At 39.1% G+C, this 21898-nt stretch overlaps 1 protein-coding gene across 6 annotated transcripts in view; it reads left to right on the top strand.

The window, feature by feature from the left end:
* Nucleotides 1–21898, top strand: part of tfap2e (transcription factor AP-2 epsilon) — a 127205-nt gene that overhangs the window by 12964 nt on the left and 92343 nt on the right. For all 6 annotated transcript variants that reach the window (XM_073034420.1, XM_073034419.1, XM_073034417.1 and 3 more), the window contains one exon: nt 6488–6548. In XM_073034420.1, coding sequence (XP_072890521.1) covers nt 6488–6548 — 61 coding nt within the window. The remainder of the gene's footprint in view (nt 1–6487; nt 6549–21898) is intronic.

Below are 21898 nucleotides of genomic sequence, written 5' to 3'. Positions count from 1 at the left end.
CAGGTTTCACGAAATAGTGTCGGGTGTTGATGTCCAATCTGGATTAACATCCAGCAATTCCAATACTTAATTCTCTTCAGGGCACTCACATTAATCTGGTCGGATGAACGGCAAGTCCTTGCTGCAGAGATTCACATCTAGTTATTTATTATGGTTGCTGCCTTTTTCGATGAATCCCGCGATGCCAGGGTGTTCAAAACGAAAGTGACAACCAGTGGCGCATCGTGTATGTTATAGACATACAATCGAGCTCTCCTAGTAATAACAACGTTGTAGGTGTTGTTTTTTTTTTCATTTCAATTTCGTTGATATACAGCAAAAAAATCAGAATTAAAAATAAATATGTTGAGTAGTTTAATTCGGTTTCCGCCTTTACTCAACATAACCATAAGCACGGCAATATGTTATTAATACAATACATGAACGGTCTTAAGGCAGATCCCTCGGTTTGAATTCGTTCTGCCCGGATGAGTTGTCTCAAATAAAATCAAGAACGATTTAAGATGAGCATATCACTAAATCCTGTATGGTCTCTCCCTTGGCTCCAGTATTGACGAGATCTATTCAACTTGGTCTCGGTGGATCGTTCCACTGAAAGATTTTTTCTAATTATAGGCTTTGTAAACACAACTCGCTTTATTAACTCCGCGCGCTGGACGGGCGTGCAGTGTTTAACGAAAAAAACAGATTCCGAATGGCAAATAAATATGGGAAGAAATCGTCTGCCGTCGAAAGGCTTAAATTAGTTATTCAGAGCACAGAAAGAGTATCGCTCACGAAGTGCCCGCTTTATGCGGATTGCGACGATGTTGAAAAATATGGGAGCGTAACTTTTCACTGTTATTAACATTGCTTTTCTCTGATCATTTTATAACTAGGTGCAAAATGATAAATTAGTTCCCCCCCCCCCCTTTGGATGAATCTGTTGAGTCTCCGTGCTCCGTTACAAACAGAATTACCTTTTATTTTCATTAAAAAATAATATATTGCTTTTGAAAAGCGATCTTTACGTTTACCAGTGCCAAAATTTCTGTTTTACTTAAATCAAGTGAAGCGGATCGTAAATATCAGAGAAATGCGAGCAAAGGTGCGACTTTTTTAAAGGTTTCCGAATTGACTTCACTATGATCTCGAATCTTAACTTCGCCTTTACTTTTCACTTTGTCGATGGCATCTTTCAATTCTTTTTTGAAAAGTCTTTCCCGTCCCTGTTGCCCGCAGACCTACTCATTCCACCGTTTCCGCCCAAGTTCTGGGGCCTCTCAGTTGATGCTATTATAGTTATCAGATCATGGGCCCACTATAGATTTCTACTCAATGCGGGAAGGCATAAGGGTAATAATCTTTCAATTCATAACATCATGAGCACATTTGTTGCAGATGCCAGTTTGAAATGCATTCATTTTAAATAGAGCAATCTGCTTAATTGAACTAACGCAATTATATCTGGATTCAATGAAGACAGGTTTTAAATTCGTATTATAGATAGAGCGTTGGCAAAATGGCCTATGAAGATATTATTATGTTCCCAAAAGTTTTTTTTCATTCAAAAGAGTCATTCTGTCGACAAGGTAACATGATAGCTATATAATAACAACCGGTCTTTGATAGAAATGGATTGCACCTCTAACTTAGTTAGAGGGCGTTTGCTACCGGGAGTATTAGTGCGGTCTCCGCATGATGTTTTGGTGTGTAATTCATATTGCACGAGTTTCGGTGTAAGTTAGGAACCAGGTGCATAGCCTTAACGTGATACTGGGTCTTAGCACAGTAGTGCCATTCCAGGTGTCAGTTTAATGAGAAACGGCCTGTCACTCGCCTGAAATTTCTGCTCCTGGTAAATAATTATTTCCAGAATAACACTTAGTTCATTTTCAAATACTGCAATTCCCACCGAAAGAACGTGTTTTAATTACTAAATTACCAGCTGGTGTTTCTCGTTTAACTATTGCCCTGATCGCGACATAATGTGTACTGACGGACTAACAATGCTTTAATAAGAACTTCCATGGGTCATAATCTTTAAATAATATAACGTCTGTATTAAAATAAGTTCCGCAATAAATTTCAAATAGTTTCCTAGCGTAACGTCGACTACCGTTTTACCTTCCTAGAGGACAAAATAAAGCCAAATTGAACGAAGTGAAAATACCGTGAAATCTGGTTAGATAATGAGGGACGTTTAATGATTTACTGCTCTCAGAACACAAACTCTTAAAGGACATGAGAACCCGAGACACGTCGTAAATTCTCAGAACAGATACAGCACGACCCACAACCACCTGGATGTGAAACTAATTGTGAAGAATCCGCGGAATGTTCGATCTTGCTTTTTTTTAAAAGAAACTAGCTTTTATTGGAAGGTGCAGATAGTACACGCTGAGATTCGGTGATAAGTATTTTGGCAGAAGGAAAGGGGCAACATGTGCATTTTGCTGATCTTTAATCTATTGTCACCCCACCCTATTTCCGCCCCATGGCACTTTCCTCCCAATGTCGCACTCTATCAATATCAGATGTCCCTCAACTCTCAGATTCCACGTAACATTATATTTCTCCCGTCATATTTAATACGAGTTCTAAACTTCGACCTTAAATTTCCTACTACAACGTAGCATTCGCCCGAATGATCCAGGTTCAATATCTTAATGTATTCGATATCGCAGTAGGCTTAATATCATATCGCCTAAATGTCACATATCGCATAATCTCACATTCCCTCAAAGTCATATTACCCCTGATGTGTACTGCCAAAGATTAGGCATTCTTTAAGAGGGGAGAACTGTAGTTTTATCACTCACAGATGATGCCCGAAAACTGATATTCGTAGAACATTTATTTCAACATAGTTCTCAAATATTGAAATTATTAAGCAGCTAAAAGAATTTATATTTAAGTCACAGCACATCAGAAAGTTAACAAACCGCGAAACACCTGCCCATTAGTACTAGTTTTGCTAACCGGAGATATTTAATCAACTACCAACTTGATCTCTGCACTGTTGAGTTTTTAGGACTACGCCAAGTATTCTTCTTTGCTTTAAAATTATTACAGTATGCAAAATTGGGAGAGCAAATAGGATTTACCAGCCTGACATAATCGGGGTCTTCGGTATTGAATGGGGAAAGCGTTTTGAGTGAAAGTTCGCTTCGAGTTCGAAAGTAACCGTTCTTATCGCTAATCATTGCGAATTATTGTGATATAAAACGATAATGTAATCACAAAGGAGCGTTTATTGCTAGCAATGGGATATAATTCCTTGAGGAATTCAGTAATTTCAATTTACCATAAACCGTAACTCTCCCTAATTTAAAGCTATAATGTAATAAGGGCATGATCCACACAGTATAATGTATACTTATTAGCTTCCGTAATTGTATTTGAACGCGGCTTGCAAGAGATATATTTCCTCTGTACTTATATTTTGAAATTCAAATGGAGATTAATTCAAACACCTTACATTCTCAAAAGGCCGGAAACGATGATGTATTTTGCGGCTGTGGGTTAAAAAAGTTAATCTAACACTGTTAATTATATTTTTAGAAAAGTTTTAGTTTAGTTTGAATTGTACCTTTTCTGTTAGATTATCGTTTTGCAAGATATTAACGGCATTGACAAAATGTATACCATTAACTTTTCTCCTAATGTGGTAAATTCATTTAGAAATTGTCCCCTGGCGATTGAGGACTTGACACGTTTGTATTAGACTCGAGCCTTCTGCTCGATGTACTAAAACAAGGGTAATACGTTTGATCTGAGCAGGGGACTGATGGAATTCTGTGAGGTACTTTCCTGTTGATCCCGTCCCAATCCCCCCCCTTTCTGTCTTGTGTTATGAAATCCATTACGAACTGTGAGTGTGAATACCGAAGTGGACACATTGAAGGGCCAGTTCCGTCAAAGGTGTTTTAGACTGCCCGAGAGCTTCAGCGCGACCTCCCGGAACAGATTAATGCTGCATTAGTTTTACACTAAAGTAACCTCGTGGATATTTCACGTTTACAACACTGACCATTACCCATGGAATACCAACTTTCGTTTCAAACTTAAGTTCTCGCCTTGAAGCAATCGATATTCATGAAGTCTGCAGTTCGGGTGCAGTAAGCTCTGTGCCGCTTGACAAACCAAAGTAACTTAAATTAGTACTGAAGACTGGCAGGACATATGATCAATTTACACGACACATGTGTTGGTGCCTACAGGTTTACTCCTACGTTTGTAAGAGAGCGCTTAGGAGCCCTACACTCTGCCTGTCTAGATTCTTCACCAGACTTGCGCAACAAACTACAATCAGACGGACCACTTCTCTCAACGTGGTTAGATATAAATAGGATTTCCTGTTGATGATGGCTCTGTCGTATCACAGATGCTATGACTTAAATCCCAAAGTGACCATAAACAACCAGGACATATGGCGCTAATTCTAATGCTTTATAATACATATCTGTTTGCACGATGGGTACTATGGAGATGAGATACTTTAACCCTTTAAGATACCCAGTGTACTGTTGTGCATCTTTTAAAAAAAATCACTGTTAGACCTGGGATTGTGGGGGCAAAGGGGAAGAATCTGATTCCGCCAGTCCACTTTTCCAAATATACCGGGGAGAACATTGATGCATCAGATAAAATATCAAGGTATTGCCCTTTTAGTCCCGATGTAAGAATAACATGTTGAAGACTCCATAACACGACACTGGTCCAAATTTTAATTCCTTACCCCTTACAGTTCATTATTTAGTGCTGCATGCAGATGGTTTTATCTCCTCGTCTTTTTTCCTGCTATTGTAGCGTTTGTCCGTCAGAGTTTGATAGTTTCTGAAGAAGGGTCTCGGCCCGAAACGTCGGACAGTTTACTCTTTTCCATAGATGCTGCCTGGCCTGCTGAGTTCCCCCAGCATTTTGTGTGTGCTGCTTTGATTCCCAGTATCTGCAGATTTTCTCTTATTTTTAATAGTTTAATATCAGGATCTGGGGGACAATCTGTTGTAGGAGCACGACACATTAAATAATCATTAAATCACGTACATTGGGAATCAAATGCACTCTCATCTAATTAGAATGAGTAATTTGAAACATGTCAATTACTTCGGATTCAGGATTTGGGCCCTATATATTTCAACCATACAAAAGTTTGATCCAGGCCGGAGAATTGGTCAGAGTTGAAGTCAGCCCGAATTCCACTTTAAGCGCAAATCTTCAATCGGCAGACAGAAATGTTCAGTCGCAGCAAATCACTTTTCAGCTCATTTAGCAATTATTTGTTGGGTACAAATTAAAAGTATCCAATCATGTTCTCTTCCATTTCTAAAATATTGTTGGGAGCAAGCAGCAATTATTAATTGGAATCTGACCCTAAAGGCCTCAGCTCTTCTATTTACAAATGATTATGTACCTTGCTGATTTATTATATATATATATATGATAAGTAAATATGCAGAAGTAATGGAGAAACAAACACCACGCGGATTAGGGATAGAGGGACAATAATAAATAGCAAAGTGTAAATTTCAGAACCATGGTCACCACAGTACCAGTCATCAATGTCAGCTATTAAATTATTCAAGACAGGACATACAAAAATTATCCAAGATCCTCACATGCTATTACACCTCTTAAAGCTGACTAACCTGCGTAATGTATATTTTCAATAGTTTGTACGCAGCCCTGCATATCAGCATGGGTACAAAAGGGCAAGTCCTTCTTTAGTATCGATATTCGGAATATGTCTAAACCGCGGGCTGCAAAGTAAATTGGCAACGCCTTTTCTCATTCATTGTGAGTTCTTGTCCTTAACTCGTATCAATTTTGGGGTGCTCTAATTTAGAAGAACACGGCAATATGTATTTGCAAAGTGATCTCTTGCCCAGTGTCAAAGTATGCGACTGTCAAAATTCTTTAATCGGCCGCACACCAGATTGACGAGCAATGAACAACACCAAGAACAATAACGGGAAATACGCGGCTGGTTTGTTGGAACTTAGCTCGCAGATTGTATCCTTTATGATTCGCCTTTCCACTGCACTCACAAAGAGTTTTGCGCTGACTGTGACTATTTTAGGGTGCTGTTGCGAGGTCGGCGAGAGATGGCATTGACAAGCCCCCGGCAGAAGCTCACGTGAACTTTGGTTGAAGATGGCGCGTCCGGGCACAGTGATACTGGCAAAAGGAAAACCCTTGAGAAAAAGTTAATATGGAAAGAAAATGATACATCTAGATTACATTGATAAACTCCCGTCTAGAGGGAACTGCAATTCCGGATAAGTGGGAAAATTAGGCAATATATAACGGAACCAGTGGATCCACTCACTCCATTTGGTTCTATCCTAAATGTAGAATGAAATCACATGTGGGTTAGATTTTCATTAATTCAGAAGCAATGGTAGTGCAGTATTATCAATAGGGAGGGGGAGGGAGAGAGAGAGAGAGTGTGAGAGAGTTATATCTAAAGGATATTAAATAACGATTCGCGCTTTTCCCCCTTCAGGCCGTGGAAGATAACGGAAGCCCTGGGATGAATTTATTGGACCAGTCTGTAATCAAAAAAGGTAAACGACTTAACTTCCTCTGTTCAAATTAAAGTACTGTAACTGTAATTGACTTTAAATATAGTAAACCCGTCTTGCGAGATATGAAATATTCTTACAAATGGGAATCTGTTACATTCGAAATGTATTACGCTTTCCATCACATCACTGAGTGAGAATTTATATTCACGGACACACCGTCTAACGGAGACAAAATATGCAGGATCAGAAATCGATTTACACCCACTTAATGCTCCTTTTTGTCAATGTTAGATGCATTGGTTATTTCATCGTAACCCGATTTCAGGCTGAGATGGATGTGGTTTAATGTATGTGAAAGAGATTTACACCTAAGCATATTCAGTAAACAAGACTCAATGGATAATGTTTCTATTTCCTTGCTGCGAGATCGTGAGAGGTGAAGGATAAACATCGTGTTGCTTTTTAAGTGTTTTGTACGTGTGGGAGGGCGCCTGAATAGCTATGTTGCAGTTGAAAGCTTGTGATCTGCGGGCAGTGAGTCACATTCCACAAGCAGCGGTTGTCTTATATTTTATATAATCCTGAATGCTGATCAGGAATACTGGCAATTACTTGCCTACAACAGGCTTGGGTTGGTTTGCTATTTCGTTATATAAAATATTGACTTACACCCGAACCAAAACTGCCAGGGAAACTTTCATGATTAAAATGTGCCTTTATCAAAGTAATCTCCGATGTTTATGAGTGAGACTTGGGCTATGTCTATGGTTCGAGTAATAGTAGAAGGCGTTTTTACAAATAATTACATAGGGCAGAAACAGGCTTCTTGTCCCATCAAGCTAAATTGGCCATCATGGCAAATTCGAACTTTTTTTTTCCCCTGCCGGTTAAGCATAACTTATTCATACTCATTAATTAACCTCTTCAAATACAGTATTATCCGTGAGATGGAAAATTCCTCCGTTTTCTCTGTTACCGAATCTTCTAAATTCTCCACTTCACTTTACATGTTAGATTTAAGCTGACGGCTTTTAGTTTCACATTCTCCCTAAACATAATCTATAAAAAAAGATTTCATATGCTATCTATTTCTAATTGGCCATTTTTGGACCTCACTGAAGAAAACCCATAGTTTCTTGAAATACGCAACTTCTTTGTTGTGGTACCGTGTTTGTGATTTTTTTTGCACCCCATCTTTTTCTTCAATATTCATTTACCATAATCTACCGAGAAATGTATACAGCCCGCAATTGTGCTCTAACAGAAGATTGCAACTAGTAAACTTTTCAATTCCACCCCTCCAAATATAAACGCAAGATCTGGCTCTGTTGTCTTGTATGACATAACCCGTGTTGCTACTATTCGTAATTAGTATATTTGTACTTAAAACCCTTTTGTTTCTTTAATGTGTTTAAGTTTACTTTCACAATAATATTTGTTCTAATTATTCTTCCCAACAAATTGATATGCTTCGCAAGTATTTGCTTATTCATTTCCTCATTATTTGTCCATTCTGGCAGCTTATTGGTGTCTCAACTTGCTTCAGTCCTCCATCGTATTGACTGTTCCCTGTATACAATTTGTTTTTTTTTGCAAATTTAAAACTTGTTTTTGTAGTGACTACTTATAGTGAACTCTTTTAGCTTTCTGCCAGCTCTTTTCCCCTCACGGGTGAGATAACATGTACGTTATTTCTCCCCTGATTTTATTAATGACTGTATTATGTATTGTTTTATCATAGTCATTTGGAAATCTAGATACATTATATCTACAACATTACCCTAGTTGACTCTCTCTGTGTCGTTCTGTTACTTAGTTAAGTGAGAATGACCAAGCTGAACTTTTCCTTGTATAATCTATTCAATGCATTTAAAAATATTTTTCGTTTGAGATTTATTTTTTTATTTTATTATAGCCTCCAATATTGTGACTTTAATAGTTCCTTGGATATTTATGCTACTTTCTTCACTGCATCCCTTGCATTTGCAACACATTATTATATAAAATGACTTGGGGATCACTTCTCTAAATTCTTTCATAATATGCCGGTGAAATTCGGAAGTGATGTTATCCTGTGACTTTCATTGGCGTAGTTTGCAATGCTTACTTTTTAAAATGTATTCACGTATATTAATTTAAATCTCAGATTGATTTGTTTCCCTGGTAAATCAAACACAAAGTCTGATTCCTTCCATTTCTTATTGCCTGAATCTGTCCTGCCCATCCCTTACTGCTCATATCCAAAGCCCGTCTCTCCCATTTTTTTTACAAGACAATTACTTTATTCCATGATAATTGAGTTTCATAGTTGATTTCTGCCTTCATAATTGTTTCTCCTTTCACCCCTCCAGCCTTCCTCCCTACAATATTTTGTATTTTCCTCGTTTCTGGCGTTCCTCACTCACTTCCCCCTTGCATTTACCGATAGTGCTTCATTACTATTTATTTGGCTCCCGTTTTACTTTGGCGGCAAATATATTCTTCCTTGACGTATTCTCAAAGTTTTCTATTCCTTTTCTACGCCATTATTTGCCAATATTTTCCAGTTTGGAAGTTGAAACGTTTGGCGTAGGCGATAACTGATCTACGCATTTGAAAACCAAATATTGCTCCTGTAATCTGAATGCACTTATTCATAACAACCGGATATTCGGGAATAAAACGGTGTAGAGAAATAAGCCATTCTGAGGAAAACTAGGAACTTTGGTACAACCAGTGTTTTCGTGGAAAAAACGAGCGCGAATTAGAAATTGACTCGTGCCCGCGTCATTTTGTGTGAAACCGGAACAGCGGATTAACTAAGAGGATCTTGACTTCAAAATTAATACTTCACCTGTCAGTTTCACGACAAATGTACCGAAGGGCTCAGTAATATACCTTCCTAACTAGAAATGTTTTCGAAAAGGAGATAATCTCCTTTAGATTTGGCAACTTTAATTTAAGTAATCACTTCAGTTTTATTTAAAGCGTATAACCTCAGCCAGTCTTGTACATTTGTTTCCAAAAAAACACCGAGGTGGTTTGATGGACACCAGGGAAGGTATTATTCAAATTAATTTATTCTCACATCTGTGGAAATGTGTGGCGTTTCAGTGAGCGTGATTAAAGGGAAATATATTGTTTTTTGATCAGTTCAACACAGTCCATTTTAGACATGATGAGCCTGCACCAAAACAAACGACGTTCATTTCTGAGCATTTTGTAGAATGAGCCAGTAGTAGAGATTCCGCGTCAATCCCAATAATTTGCGTGTTTAACCTCTTCGGTGCCAGATGAATTTAGCTGGAGGAGGGAATCTAAGGGTGTCTGGAGTTTACTGTTTTAATTAACAAATTGTCCAAAACTGATTTGAAGTTAAACTAGAGAGAGTAAGGCAGTCTAAAGTCTAACACGGGCCGGTCAAAGTTCTGGCCGACTTTTAAGCGCAGCAGAGTTTAGTGGATTTCATATCACCAAATTATTCGCCCCTTTGCTTTTCCGATCAGATCTTTTAACTCACAATAAAATGCCATGACTGCTTCGGAGGGGGCTTTCCTTACCGAGTCCTCGAAGGTTCAGCACCGCGTTTTTCTCTCTGTCATATGACTCTTAAAAAAAAAACCCATTTAGAACGTTTTAAAATATTGGCGGAATTTTTGCATATCGTTGCCGAACCGTGTAAAATAAATATTAAACTAATATTACTGGTCAGCCAATCAGGCTTCCAGCAGATGCCGCTGGGGCCTCCTTTTTCCCCACTCTGAAAGCCACCTTGACGGAATGGCTGACTCATCTCCGCCCACCTACCTCTTAAATTCCCCAGGGGTTTGTGTGGCGCTCAGTTACGACTGGCTTATTGGGAGATAACGCGCCCCAATACATGACCTTAGTAAAATTGATAGAAGCAGTCGCAGTCTGAGAGGGGCAAAGAGAGAGAGAAAGGAAGAGCCAGGAGGACACACACACACAGAGTCAGAGAGCGACAGAAACATAGGGCGAAGGAAAGAGAGATAAATAGAGCGAGAGAGATAGACAGAAGGGTTGGTTGGAAGATTGAGATTAAAATTAATAGCGACATAATTCAAACAAACGCCAAACATAATCATCGGGAGAACAAGCGGCCTCAGAAACGGACGGAACGAGTAAAAACAAAACATGCATCAAAATGAAAATACAAATAATCGTGAAAAGCCTGCAAACCAGTAATGGACGGGGAAAGAGTGTCGGCGGGTGATAGATGGGTGTTCATTAACCCTCTCCTGGGCTCGTTTAGCTCTCATTTCAGTTATTAGCCCCTGCTGAGCTATTACAGCCTTAGACAGCCGTTCGCCGCTCGGCACCGAGGAATCTCAGCTCGCCTGGGACATTACAACCTTTTAAATACTGTGTTCTGCTTACTCTCAGAGTGTGTTCTGGTTCAGTCCCAGTGTTTGTCTGCTTCTCTGGCTTACACATCGAGCAGCTGGTAAACTTTCCCCGTAGACTTGCCGAGCGCTTGACTACCTTTATCTCTGTACATTAGAAAGTACGCATTTTCAAGCTGGGCAGGTTCACTCATTACGGAATTATAATAGCAGATCGATTTTTATTTACTCAGCTTAGTACAGTAGTTGAGTTATTGTTCGAGAGCTACAGTATTTCAACGCTTCATTTACGATAGTTCATTGCCAAAATATTGTTACATACCATTATTTTCCGTTTATGAAAGGGTATGGAAGGCATTGAATCCCCAATTAAATCACAAGGACGGGGTTTAACTGTGGCACAATTCCTTTACTAGACTTGCATGCTTAAAAGAAAGTTTCTGTTTCAATTACGCTGCGAATCTCGAGTAAATATTAGTAGTATTCATTTCGCTTAGTGTTCTGAAGCACAGATAAACTTATAAGCATAGCTTACTTTTGGCGTTGCTGTCACTAATGTCAACAAGTTGTACGTCAGCGGGTACACGCATCTTTGTTTATAACTTGAATCAATTTCTTTAAAAACTAGTACTAGGATATTTCAACATGTAAATTAGATTAACAAATACAAAGCCGTGTATTTTCATACATTTCAGCACAACGATTAAAGCATGGTTAATAGTTACAGGTGGAGTAGATATTCTGAACGAATGGTTGTTCTCAGGGCCGATGTGAACTCTTGAGGTGGTTCTCAGACAGAACGGAGAGAGTTTCTTTCACCCACAAAGCGTAGAATTTACCCAGCGTTTTCACTGAAAGGGTTAATAATCCGGGATTTGTAGTTTTATTGTGAGAGACTGAGGTCCCCATGCTTAGTGCATTCGTCATTCTGAGATCACTCTGTGTCGCATTAATAAGGGTGACACCAGACTCCCAAAATAGGACAATGAAGGCTTCTAATTTTAGTATCTCACGACTAAGATCAAATTCCTGCTGAAGCTGAATGGTGCCAGAGTGCGATTTAGTGAAAACAAATGCATCTTGGCGTAACAAGGAAGTCCCCATTGGAAAGATTCTGCAGTATTTACTTCACAATTTTCAAGCACGTTGATTTCCTCTTGAGGTTGAAATGGCTATAAATAAGTGCAACAGCCCTCCTTACAGCCTGGCTAAGCACAAGGTTTTTACGTAATCGTCGTGCAAAATTGGATATCTTTATTTCATTCGTGTCCAGCTTGATCACAAAATAGCCTCTTCCACTAAAACAAAACCTACATTTTTAATGAGGCTAAAATGGTTGGTGAATTTCAGCACCATTTCCTACCCAAAATAAGTAATTACACATCCGATTTAACAACCTCTGCAGAAATCTTTCATTCAGGCGCTATGGATCTTACACACAGATACCTTGCTCAGCAACACACACAAAATACAGGAGGAACTCGGCAGGCTGGGTAGCAACCATGTAAAAAAAGTAAACAGGAGTCCTGATGAAGGGTCTCGGCCCGATACGTGGGCTGTTTACTCCTTTCCATAGATGCTGCCTGACGTGCTGAGTTCCTCCAGCGTTTCGTGTGCGTTGCTTTGGATTTCCAGCAGCTGCAACTTTCTAGTGTTTATCAGCTCTTCTCAGACAGCTCAGAGAATGGAACTATTGTCCAAATGATCATTGCTCCCAATTCGCCGAAGAATGTACAAAGTTATGCAATGGAAGATCCCTTTTTGTGCAGGAAAGAGACATTCGTACACTCCGCAGCGCCAGGTCACTTGTTGCATTTAGAAAGTGATGTTGAATGACTGGCAGCTCTGCACAAATTACATTTGCAGTGCACCACATTAAAATCCAGTGTTGACATGAAAAGATAAACCCGAATGGATTCTAAAGATACACCACAAAAATATGGGAAGGTAACAAATCATCAATAATCAATAATAAACAAAGAGTTATTTAGTCAATCTGGCTGGTCATGACTGTCTAAATGAATTAAAGTTCCGTACTTGTCATTGGCAGCATTGTGCCACAGCCATAGCTCTAGTCAAATGGTACATTGGATATGTGGTGACTATTAAAAATCTGAACAAAACTGCAGACGCTATGAATCTTAAAATAGAAAATGTTAAAAAATACTCTGTGGGTCTGGCAGCATCTGTGAAGAGAGAACTAGATTTAACACTTCAGCTTTATGACCCTTATTCAGAACTGAAACAAAGAGTCCAGGTCAATCTCCACACGTACTGGTTGACCTGGTTATTTTCAGAATGTTCTATTTTTATTTCTATTGTAGCTGTTTTTGATTTCCTTCTTGATTTGATGTTCTGAAGTATATGTTTCCCACATTAAAAGCAGTTGTAGTCTTGCAGGAGTTTCTTTATGAACGTTCCCAGGTATCTGTTGTTTGGAGTAAGGACATTCAGATTAACATAATTAATATAAAATTAGAGTCCATTATTTATATATATAAATTCATGAGGTGTGCAATTGAAAGAATAACTAATAAATAATTTTAATAGGTAGATTTAATGGCATGGAGTATAATGACACTTGAAAAAAACACATATACAAGCACAGAAGTAATTTCAATAATTAAGTAGTCCTTTTAATTAGTAATCTGCCTGATATACAATGGGAAATGCACAATATCTGTTACAAGAATATGGAGAATCAAGGAATATGATTGTAAAAGAAGGGGTATTTGTATAAAGCATATTGTGCCATTCAAGGCGAAGTTAACTGAATAAGGCAGTGTGGAAAATTTTAAATGCTGCCAAGTGCATGAAGATAAACATGTATTTTAGCATTAAGTTATTATTTTGAATACGTATTTCCCTCCAAAGACTTTTGAAATTGGTGTCAGACAAATTCATTAGTACAACTCTCAAAGATTATGTGAGAAACTGTTGGTTTAAACATTTAGCAATTCTAGCATATTTGGTACATCAATTGTTCATTTGAGATTTCTGGCAAAGCAATATTTATTGCTCATCTCCAGCTGACCTATGAACTGGCAATTTTAAGAGCTGACCCAATCAGTAGGTCTGGAGTCACATAGAAGCTAAACTAGATAAGGATGATGTTGGAACATATCCTTCCCTGAAGGAACAACATGGAGACAAATGGCCAGTCTCCTTGTCACCGCTATCGAAAGCAGCTTTCTTACTAGAATTTAAATTGGCCAACTGTTTTAAAAAGGACTTAAAATCATGTTTCTTGATCAACAGTCTACTCTTTGTATGCTGGTATAGCAACTTAACCACTGCTTTAATATGTTTATTAGATCATATTTCCTATATCATTGCTATAGATGCAAATATGCCTTCAAATACTTTACATTGGCTAGATAGAACTGCATTCATAAATTATATCTTAACATTTTCCTTCTTTTAAACTTGTGAACAAATTTTGAGGCATACCAAATCATTTGGATGAAGATTCAACTAATATTTGTAATCACGTCCTGACGAAGGGTCTCGGCCCGAAACATCGACTGTACTTCTTCCTATAGATGCTGCCTGGCCTGCTGCGTTCCACCAGCATTTTGTGTGTGTTGTTTGTAATCAGGTAGTTCTATTTCCTTTAATTAACTTCCATGTCTTAAGGTGAGTCCAGGATTCACTTTTAATTTACATGACTTTTCTGCATGTGGCTCTTCTAAGGGGCCTTTATAAAATTGAACTTTAAATAGCTTTTAGAAAATAAGTTTTAAAATTATTAATTCCCTTTCATTCATTTGGGATGGGGAAAATAAAAAAAATGCAGTAGCATCTAATAAAATTTTAAACTCTAAAAGAAAATAAAACTGTCAAAAGACATATTGGTCATCAGATATATCAGGTGAATGGTGTTTGATTGTGCCACTGGCCAGACATGAGACTCACTGCCGTGTCCCCTCTCCTCTGATAACTGTGCCCAGAGGTCTGAGGTCTATTATCCTGGCCCCCTCAATGCATGAGTCAGGCCACAAGACACAGCAAGGCTTCAGTAGTGGTGAGGCCTCAGCCAGCATGCTGTTGAGTACCCACTCTCAGGATGGTCTGATCGGAAGCAAGGCTGAGCAAGATGGAGGTTCTTCTCCCGTCAATGCCAGTGAGACATCATAATCAGCTCAGGGGAACTTGCACAGAAGAGGAGCTGAGGACAGAATTGATTGGCTAAGTTTATTTTATTTGACAAGATCATTGTAAGTGATTTTATAATTTAGTAAGAAATGTTTAAAGTCATTAAAATTGGTTTGAATGATTAAAAAATCCAGTAAAAAACTCTGAAGTGATAATAAATAAACCAAAATATAACAAAGTAAAAGGTAAATTGACTGACAGGAAATTTATCTGTTATGAAAGCACTGTAGATCAATTATAGAATCAGCTGTCCAGATATGACCATATTTGTAAGTGTACCATTTAAATGCAGGACATTTAAAAACAATTTATTCTAGCAAAATGGAGATCTGTAAACTTTGGTTCATCTGGCTTTGTGATCCGTGATCCAGTTTTTTTATTTGTGATTTGATGCCAGCTGAGAGCCTAGACTATTGAAATCTGTTCCTTTACTTTCAATAATAGTACTTGTATTACTTGGAATTGTGTTATATACTTTGGAATGCAGTACGTCATGCAAATACCACATGGACACCAGTCAAAGCACAATGCCAAGGAACGAAAAGAACCAAAGTGAAGTGTGTTCCAATATTAATCTGATAAATTGTGTGTTGATATCAACACCATGTACTGCAAAGGGAAGTGGAAATTGCTTTCAAGTTTTGTTTAAGCAAGGATCACACACAAAACACTCACTCTCTCTCTCTCTCTCTCTCTCTCTCTCTCTCTCTCCTCTCCCTCCCTCTCTCTCTCTCCCTCTCTCTCTCTCTCTCTCTCTCTCTCTCTCTTCTCTCTCTCTCTCTCTCTCTCTCCCTCCCTCCCTCTCTCCCTCTCTCTCTCTCTCTCCCTCCCTCTCTCTCTCTCTCTCTCTCTCTCTCTCTCTCTCTCTCTCTCTCTCTCTCTCCTCTCTCTCTCTCTCTCTCTCTCTCTCTCTCTCTCTCTCTCCCCCCCCCTCTCTCCCTCTCTCTCTCTCTCTCTCTCTCTCTCTCTCTCTCTCTCTCTCTCTCTCTCTCTCTCTCTCTCTCTCCCCCCCTCTCTCTCTCTCTCATACTGTATGCCCCTTTGGCCAAACACAGCCATGCTGACCAAGGTGCCTTTCAAAGCTAATTCCATTTCCAATTAAAAGCAGTTTCTTCAGAACAACATGCTAACTGTCTGAAAAAATGTTCAGTATTGTTATAAACCTTAAATCACTTTGTCTTTCCTTTCCTGCATCAGTGTCAAGTGGTTTCTCGAGCTCTGCTAAAGAATTTCAAAATTTTTGTTGTAACATTGTATATTTCAAGAATGGAAATTTAGGAAAGCTTTCACATTTTGGATAATTTTTGACAGCCCAGGCATGTTGACCTACAATATGGAATTGGGAGCTGGAACTTATTGGCATTTAAGTTTTTAACATAGTTAACCTGGAGGAGGTGGTGGTGATTGCTGAATTGCCAGCCTTTCTATTTCCACAGACACCTGTCCTCCTGTGGGGCTTGGTATATTGATGGTTTTCTGCCATCATCCAGCTGCCACTTACTTTTGATAGAGCCAACAGAATGCTGAGTATTAGGAATCTTTCGGCTTAGAGTGATGCTGGGAAGCAAGAGGCTTCACTGGCTTGAGCTGCAACTTAAGAAACAGGGAATGGGCTGGTTAGGTCATGACTGGTGGGTGTATGCATTCTGGGAAATATGATAGCAGTCAATAGTTGACGTAGCCAAAGCAGACCCAGCAAATAATCGTCATTCAGATCTCTTAAACCAGCAGGTCACGAGTGATGCTCCCAGCTTTCCACTCATTCTAGTTATATGGTAACTACCACTAAGCCTGATCTACCAGGCAGAAACAAATTAACCCAAGCTCTTGGATCCAAAATGCATTGAGACAGCAGAACAAGAGAGGAATGGGAATATTTTGGGTTGGAAATAATCTCTGACCAAATGCCTTTGGATTGTGTGAAACATCAATCAGCACTTTGAACATGTTGTAGAGGGGATGGGGATGGGGGGGGTCAGCTAGAGCACAGGTCAGGACAGGCACGTGGGAAGAAGGGGAAGCTGGATGATGATTTAGTGATTCTCCCCTTCAGATCTCACTCCTTTCCTAGGAAATGGGTTTTATCCTGCTTCTCATCAAACTCTGGCCAAAAGGACACGTGGAAGTGTAGGGGCACCAAAATACAAGCAGCAGAGGGTGCCCCAAATATCAATCAGGGTTTGGCTGAAGGCTGAACCAAGAGCTAAGCCCTTCCAGGAAAATATCTGACGCCAACTAAAGAGAGGAACTTACGAAGTCCTAACCTAATGAACGGCTATCTAGAATCTTACTGTCACTCTCCACAGTTTAATGCCTTACTGTGAATTCACTGTGAACTGTATAATGTCCTTAGACTACCAAGCCATAGGCAGAGAAGAGAATGACAATAATGACCACTGGAAATAGGCTGAGTGTAAACGAAGTAGAAAATGCTGGAATTATTCAGCAGGCCAGACTGCAGCAATCTTGAGAAAAAGTGATTTAACGGTCAAGTTAATTACCTTTGAGCAAAACAATAAATGAGCACTGCAAAGTAAGTTGGCGTCCCATTGTGGACAAGAGTAGCAAAGGAAAGGTTGCACACACAAAATGCTGGAGGAACTCATCAGGTTAGGCAGCATCTATGGAAACATCAGCAGATGTTTCATCAGGGCTTGTCACTCTGGATTTCCAGCATCTGCAGAATCTCTTGTTCAAAGGAAACGTAGTGGTAGGTTGTCCATGAACCAGTTATAGCACCCTGTCTCTAGTTTACCAATGTGGGTGTATGTTGGCTGTGACAGATATGGACAGATGCCGATGAATGTGATTCACAGGAATGCAAAACCACATTAAAGTGAAATTTAAAGGGAAAGGAGGATAATTAAAGAGGGGTATTAAGGTCCTAAAATTCTGATCGTTTTAAGTACTGGTAACTCTCAGAGTCACTTGACTCTCAAGTTGGAAGGGAGAGCTGGCTGAAAAGTTGCATGCAAAGGGGAAGGCACTTGTAATCTAACATGCTGGCACATGTTTATGGGACAGTGACGGCAGTCTTGACCTACTGTTTGAACGCCGTTTAGTAAAGGCCATTTTTTAAGAGGTGTTTGTTAAGAGGGTAATATCTGTGCCATTTCTTGTCCCGCAAGGAGATAGAGCTGATGTTCAAGCCATACCTGATCATTACTGAACAATCTGTAGCCTGCATGTTCACCGCAAATGCCGCACCATCTACCTATGCACCAATTCTGAATCTCTGAAGATAGTTTTGATCCTGTATTATTAGATATGTACAATGCAGCACATGCAAAATTGCTGGAGGATCTTAGAAGCTCAGGCACCATCTATGGAAGTAAATAAACAGTCGAGGTTTTGGGCTGAGTCCCTTCTTCAGGACTGGAAAGGAAGGAGGAAGACACCAGAATAAAAAGGTGGGGGGGTGGTGGGAAGGGAAGGAGGATAGCTAGAAGGTAATTGGTGAAGCCAGGGGGTTAGGAAAGGTAAAGTGCTGGAGAGGAAGGAATCTGATAGGAGAGGAGAGTGAACCAAAGGAGAAAGGGAAGGAGGAGGGGACCCAGGAGGGCAGGTGAGAAGAGGTAGGAGGCCAGAGTGGGGAATAGAAGAAGAGGGGAGGGGGAAGGGAATAATTACCATAAGGAGAAATCGATTGGAGGCTACCCAGATGGAATGTAAGGTGCTGCCCTGAGGGTGACTACACCTTTGTACAAGAGGAGGCCGTGAACCGAGATGTTGGAATGGGAATGGGAACCAGATTTAAAATGCTGGGCCACCGGGAAGTTCCTCTTTTGGTGGATGGAATAGAAGTGCTCAACGAAGATATGTAAAATGCTGTTTTCAAATCATTTGGTGGTGTGGACTGTTGATACACGCAATCTGGTCTTGTATTATATAGTCTCTAAAGGTACGACAAATAGTGATTGGGTTGTTTCTGAGGAGATGCCGAACATTGCAGTTAGCCATGCATTCATATATCTAAAAAGTAGCATGGATTTGTTGTGCCAGCCCACTGTGGAACTAGGAATTTCTTCATTTACTGACCCTAGCAAAGTGAGATCTGCCTCCCTCAGTCTGCAGAGCATGTTTCTATGTGTGACCAGCAAATGGAGCTGGTATAGAACAAGAAACTTTCTTTGCATGGATGCTGCCTGGCCTGCAGAGTTCCTCCAGCAATTTGTGTGAGTTGCTTAGATTTCCAGCATCTGCAGATTTTGTCTTGTTTGCATTCCTGTTCTTTACTTTTAACCAAATCTGATTAATACATCTTTTTGGGAACTGGAAGGACAAAATAAAATTAAATGTGCCTTAATGTTCCAACAAAAAAAATCATAACTTTGACCAATGACCAAAATATTGCAGCTTTACTCAATTCAAGGCTTTTAGTCGGTAACAAAGCTACTTCTGTGCAGTATTGGGCACTCATTAAACTTTGCCACCTTTTGGAAATGATTTTCTCAGACATAAAAGCAAGAAAACAGCAGTAGGTGCAGGTAATTCAGCACCTCAAGCAGGTTCCACCATGCAAAATGACCATGGCTGCTCTACCCCACGTCTCATCTTCTCTGTGCCAGTTCCCCCCCAGTCCCCACTTTTCCAATTCTTTTTATCTTCTTCTTATCATCAATGATCCAGCTTCCCCAGCCTTTCAGTTGAGAGAATACCAGAAATTCAAAACCCTCTGCAAAGAAGTTGTAATGCAACTCAACTTTAAACGATCCCCCCCCCCCCACCCCATTCAGCCACTGCACCCTTGTCCTTGCCTCCTGTTTAAGGTTCTTCCACTTGTGGAAATATGTCAACATCTCCTGTCATACCCCTTCAGTACCTTCAATATTTCAATAAAATAACCCCTCAGTCTTCTAAATTCCAAAGAATATAGGTCTAACATTTTTAGTTGTTTATGATAGTACGGCCCTCTCATCCCAGAAAAACTTTGGGAAATCGTGTGCTTCAGACTTCCACATCCTTGAAAATATTTCAATGACCTGTGATGAGTTTGAAGCAGCTGCTTCATGTGTATTAATCTCCAACCCATAAGAACTATACTATGATCCAAAACTAGCTCTTAGTAAACAGCTGATGATGGAAATTTCAAATTTAATTTCCAAATATTCATTATGGTAAATCATATAAATTAGAAACAAGAGAGGTTAATTGTTCATCTGTATTTACTGAAATTCTCTTTGATTACAAATATGAATTTTATGTCAGGACAGTCAAAAGTAAGTTATTTGTCTGCATAAAGCCCTACACCTCAAATATAGCTTCATGCAGATATAGTGCATCTGGTGCTCTAAATACTCCATGCAAATTTCATTACCGATTCTAGATCCTACTGTAATGAGCTAAACACTTTGGAGGTCAACTTTCTGATATAACATTAACTTTAAGTTCAGAAATAATTTATTTTGTTTTTTTTATTGTCTGTATATGTCTGACTAAAACTGCAGACCTTGAGCTGTGAGATAAAAATTAATGTCACACCATCAGCAATTTATCCTTATATCAGTCACCATGTACTGGCCTGTTGGAACGGTGGTAACTTTGATTAGAGGAGCCTATTTCTCAGGATCCAAGCATGCACGGCTGATCCCAGTGGCCTCTTCTCCAGGTGATAAAATGCTTACTGTGCAACCGTCATTATTATAGCCACTCCATCAATGTAGGCGAGGGAGACCTGAGGTCTGGAAAAGCTACTGTGAACTCTAAAATATTATTCTGATAAAGAGTAGTCGCAGTAACAACCAGAAGGATCAAACCTTTTGTGGTAAATTCCCTCTACAAATAAATAATAGACTCTCTAACTGCTTGGAATAACAATTTTCAAAGCAATGTTCATTTGTTACACTCACACAATTTTGTCAGCTCCACTTAAGGGACCGTCCAATATTGTGTTAAGGCACTGAGGAACAGATATCCTTTTGTGTCCCGTTGACAATCATTGCATTGATTCCTGGCAACTCTAACTGAAAGCTTATATTTGCTAAACCTGGATAATACATTTTCAGTTATGTTTACAGCTTGTCTGACACGATTACCTTTAAAGCAACATCCCAGGTGGTTACTGCATCGCTCGTTTAAACAAATATTGTTCAAATTAAAATTATACACACTGGCTGCTTATAAAAATGCAAATAAAGGTACAAGTCCAGAACTTGGAAACTGCACATAGTCGAAAAGCATGTTAAACTGGTAAAATAGACATTTGTGATATATCATCTTTTATTTACTGGCTTAAATTTTTCGAACAGGCCAATTACAATTTAGTTTATTTAACTAGCTTGCTACTATGATATCACTACAACTTTATGGCCACTAGATTGTGCTTGTTTTCACTGTTCAATTCCCCAAAAGAATGTGGACTTTAAAGCATGAATTATGTTTGGCACAGATCAAGTTTCCATAATCTTTTGTGCTATTTAAAACGAAACATTGAGTTTGCTGCAGGCTCTGTCCTCAAAGCTGGTCACACCACCAGAGTGAATTAATTGCCGTTGAGAGTTTCTGCTAATTGCATTTTTTTGCAGGCCTTTTAGAAAACTCTAAAAATTAAGCTGGATCTTTTGGGCTCAAGGACACACTAATAGGTATGTTTTAAATGGTTTGAGTGTAATTTTTTCTTAATTCACCGTGAAACTGACTATTGTATTTCAATCCAGTTAAAACTAGTTTTTAAAATATATTTTGAAAGATGATTTACAGTAATTTTATATCTGGTTACTCACAACTGTTGGATTGACAATGAGATTAAAAATACTTACATCATGTGATAAATCCATTTCAGTTGTACTAATCAGATCAGATTTTAAATAAGTTAGAACTCTTGAGCTATAAAAAGGAATATTTTAAAAGGAAAATTCTTAATAAAGATATGGTATTATATGGAATTGCACT

The sequence above is a fragment of the Hemitrygon akajei genome, chromosome 32, assembly GCF_048418815.1.
Source record: "Hemitrygon akajei chromosome 32, sHemAka1.3, whole genome shotgun sequence".
NCBI classification, from domain to species: domain Eukaryota; kingdom Metazoa; phylum Chordata; class Chondrichthyes; order Myliobatiformes; family Dasyatidae; genus Hemitrygon; species Hemitrygon akajei.
Note: the sequence above shows the minus strand (reverse complement) of the source record. Positions and strands in the feature narration are given on the sequence as shown.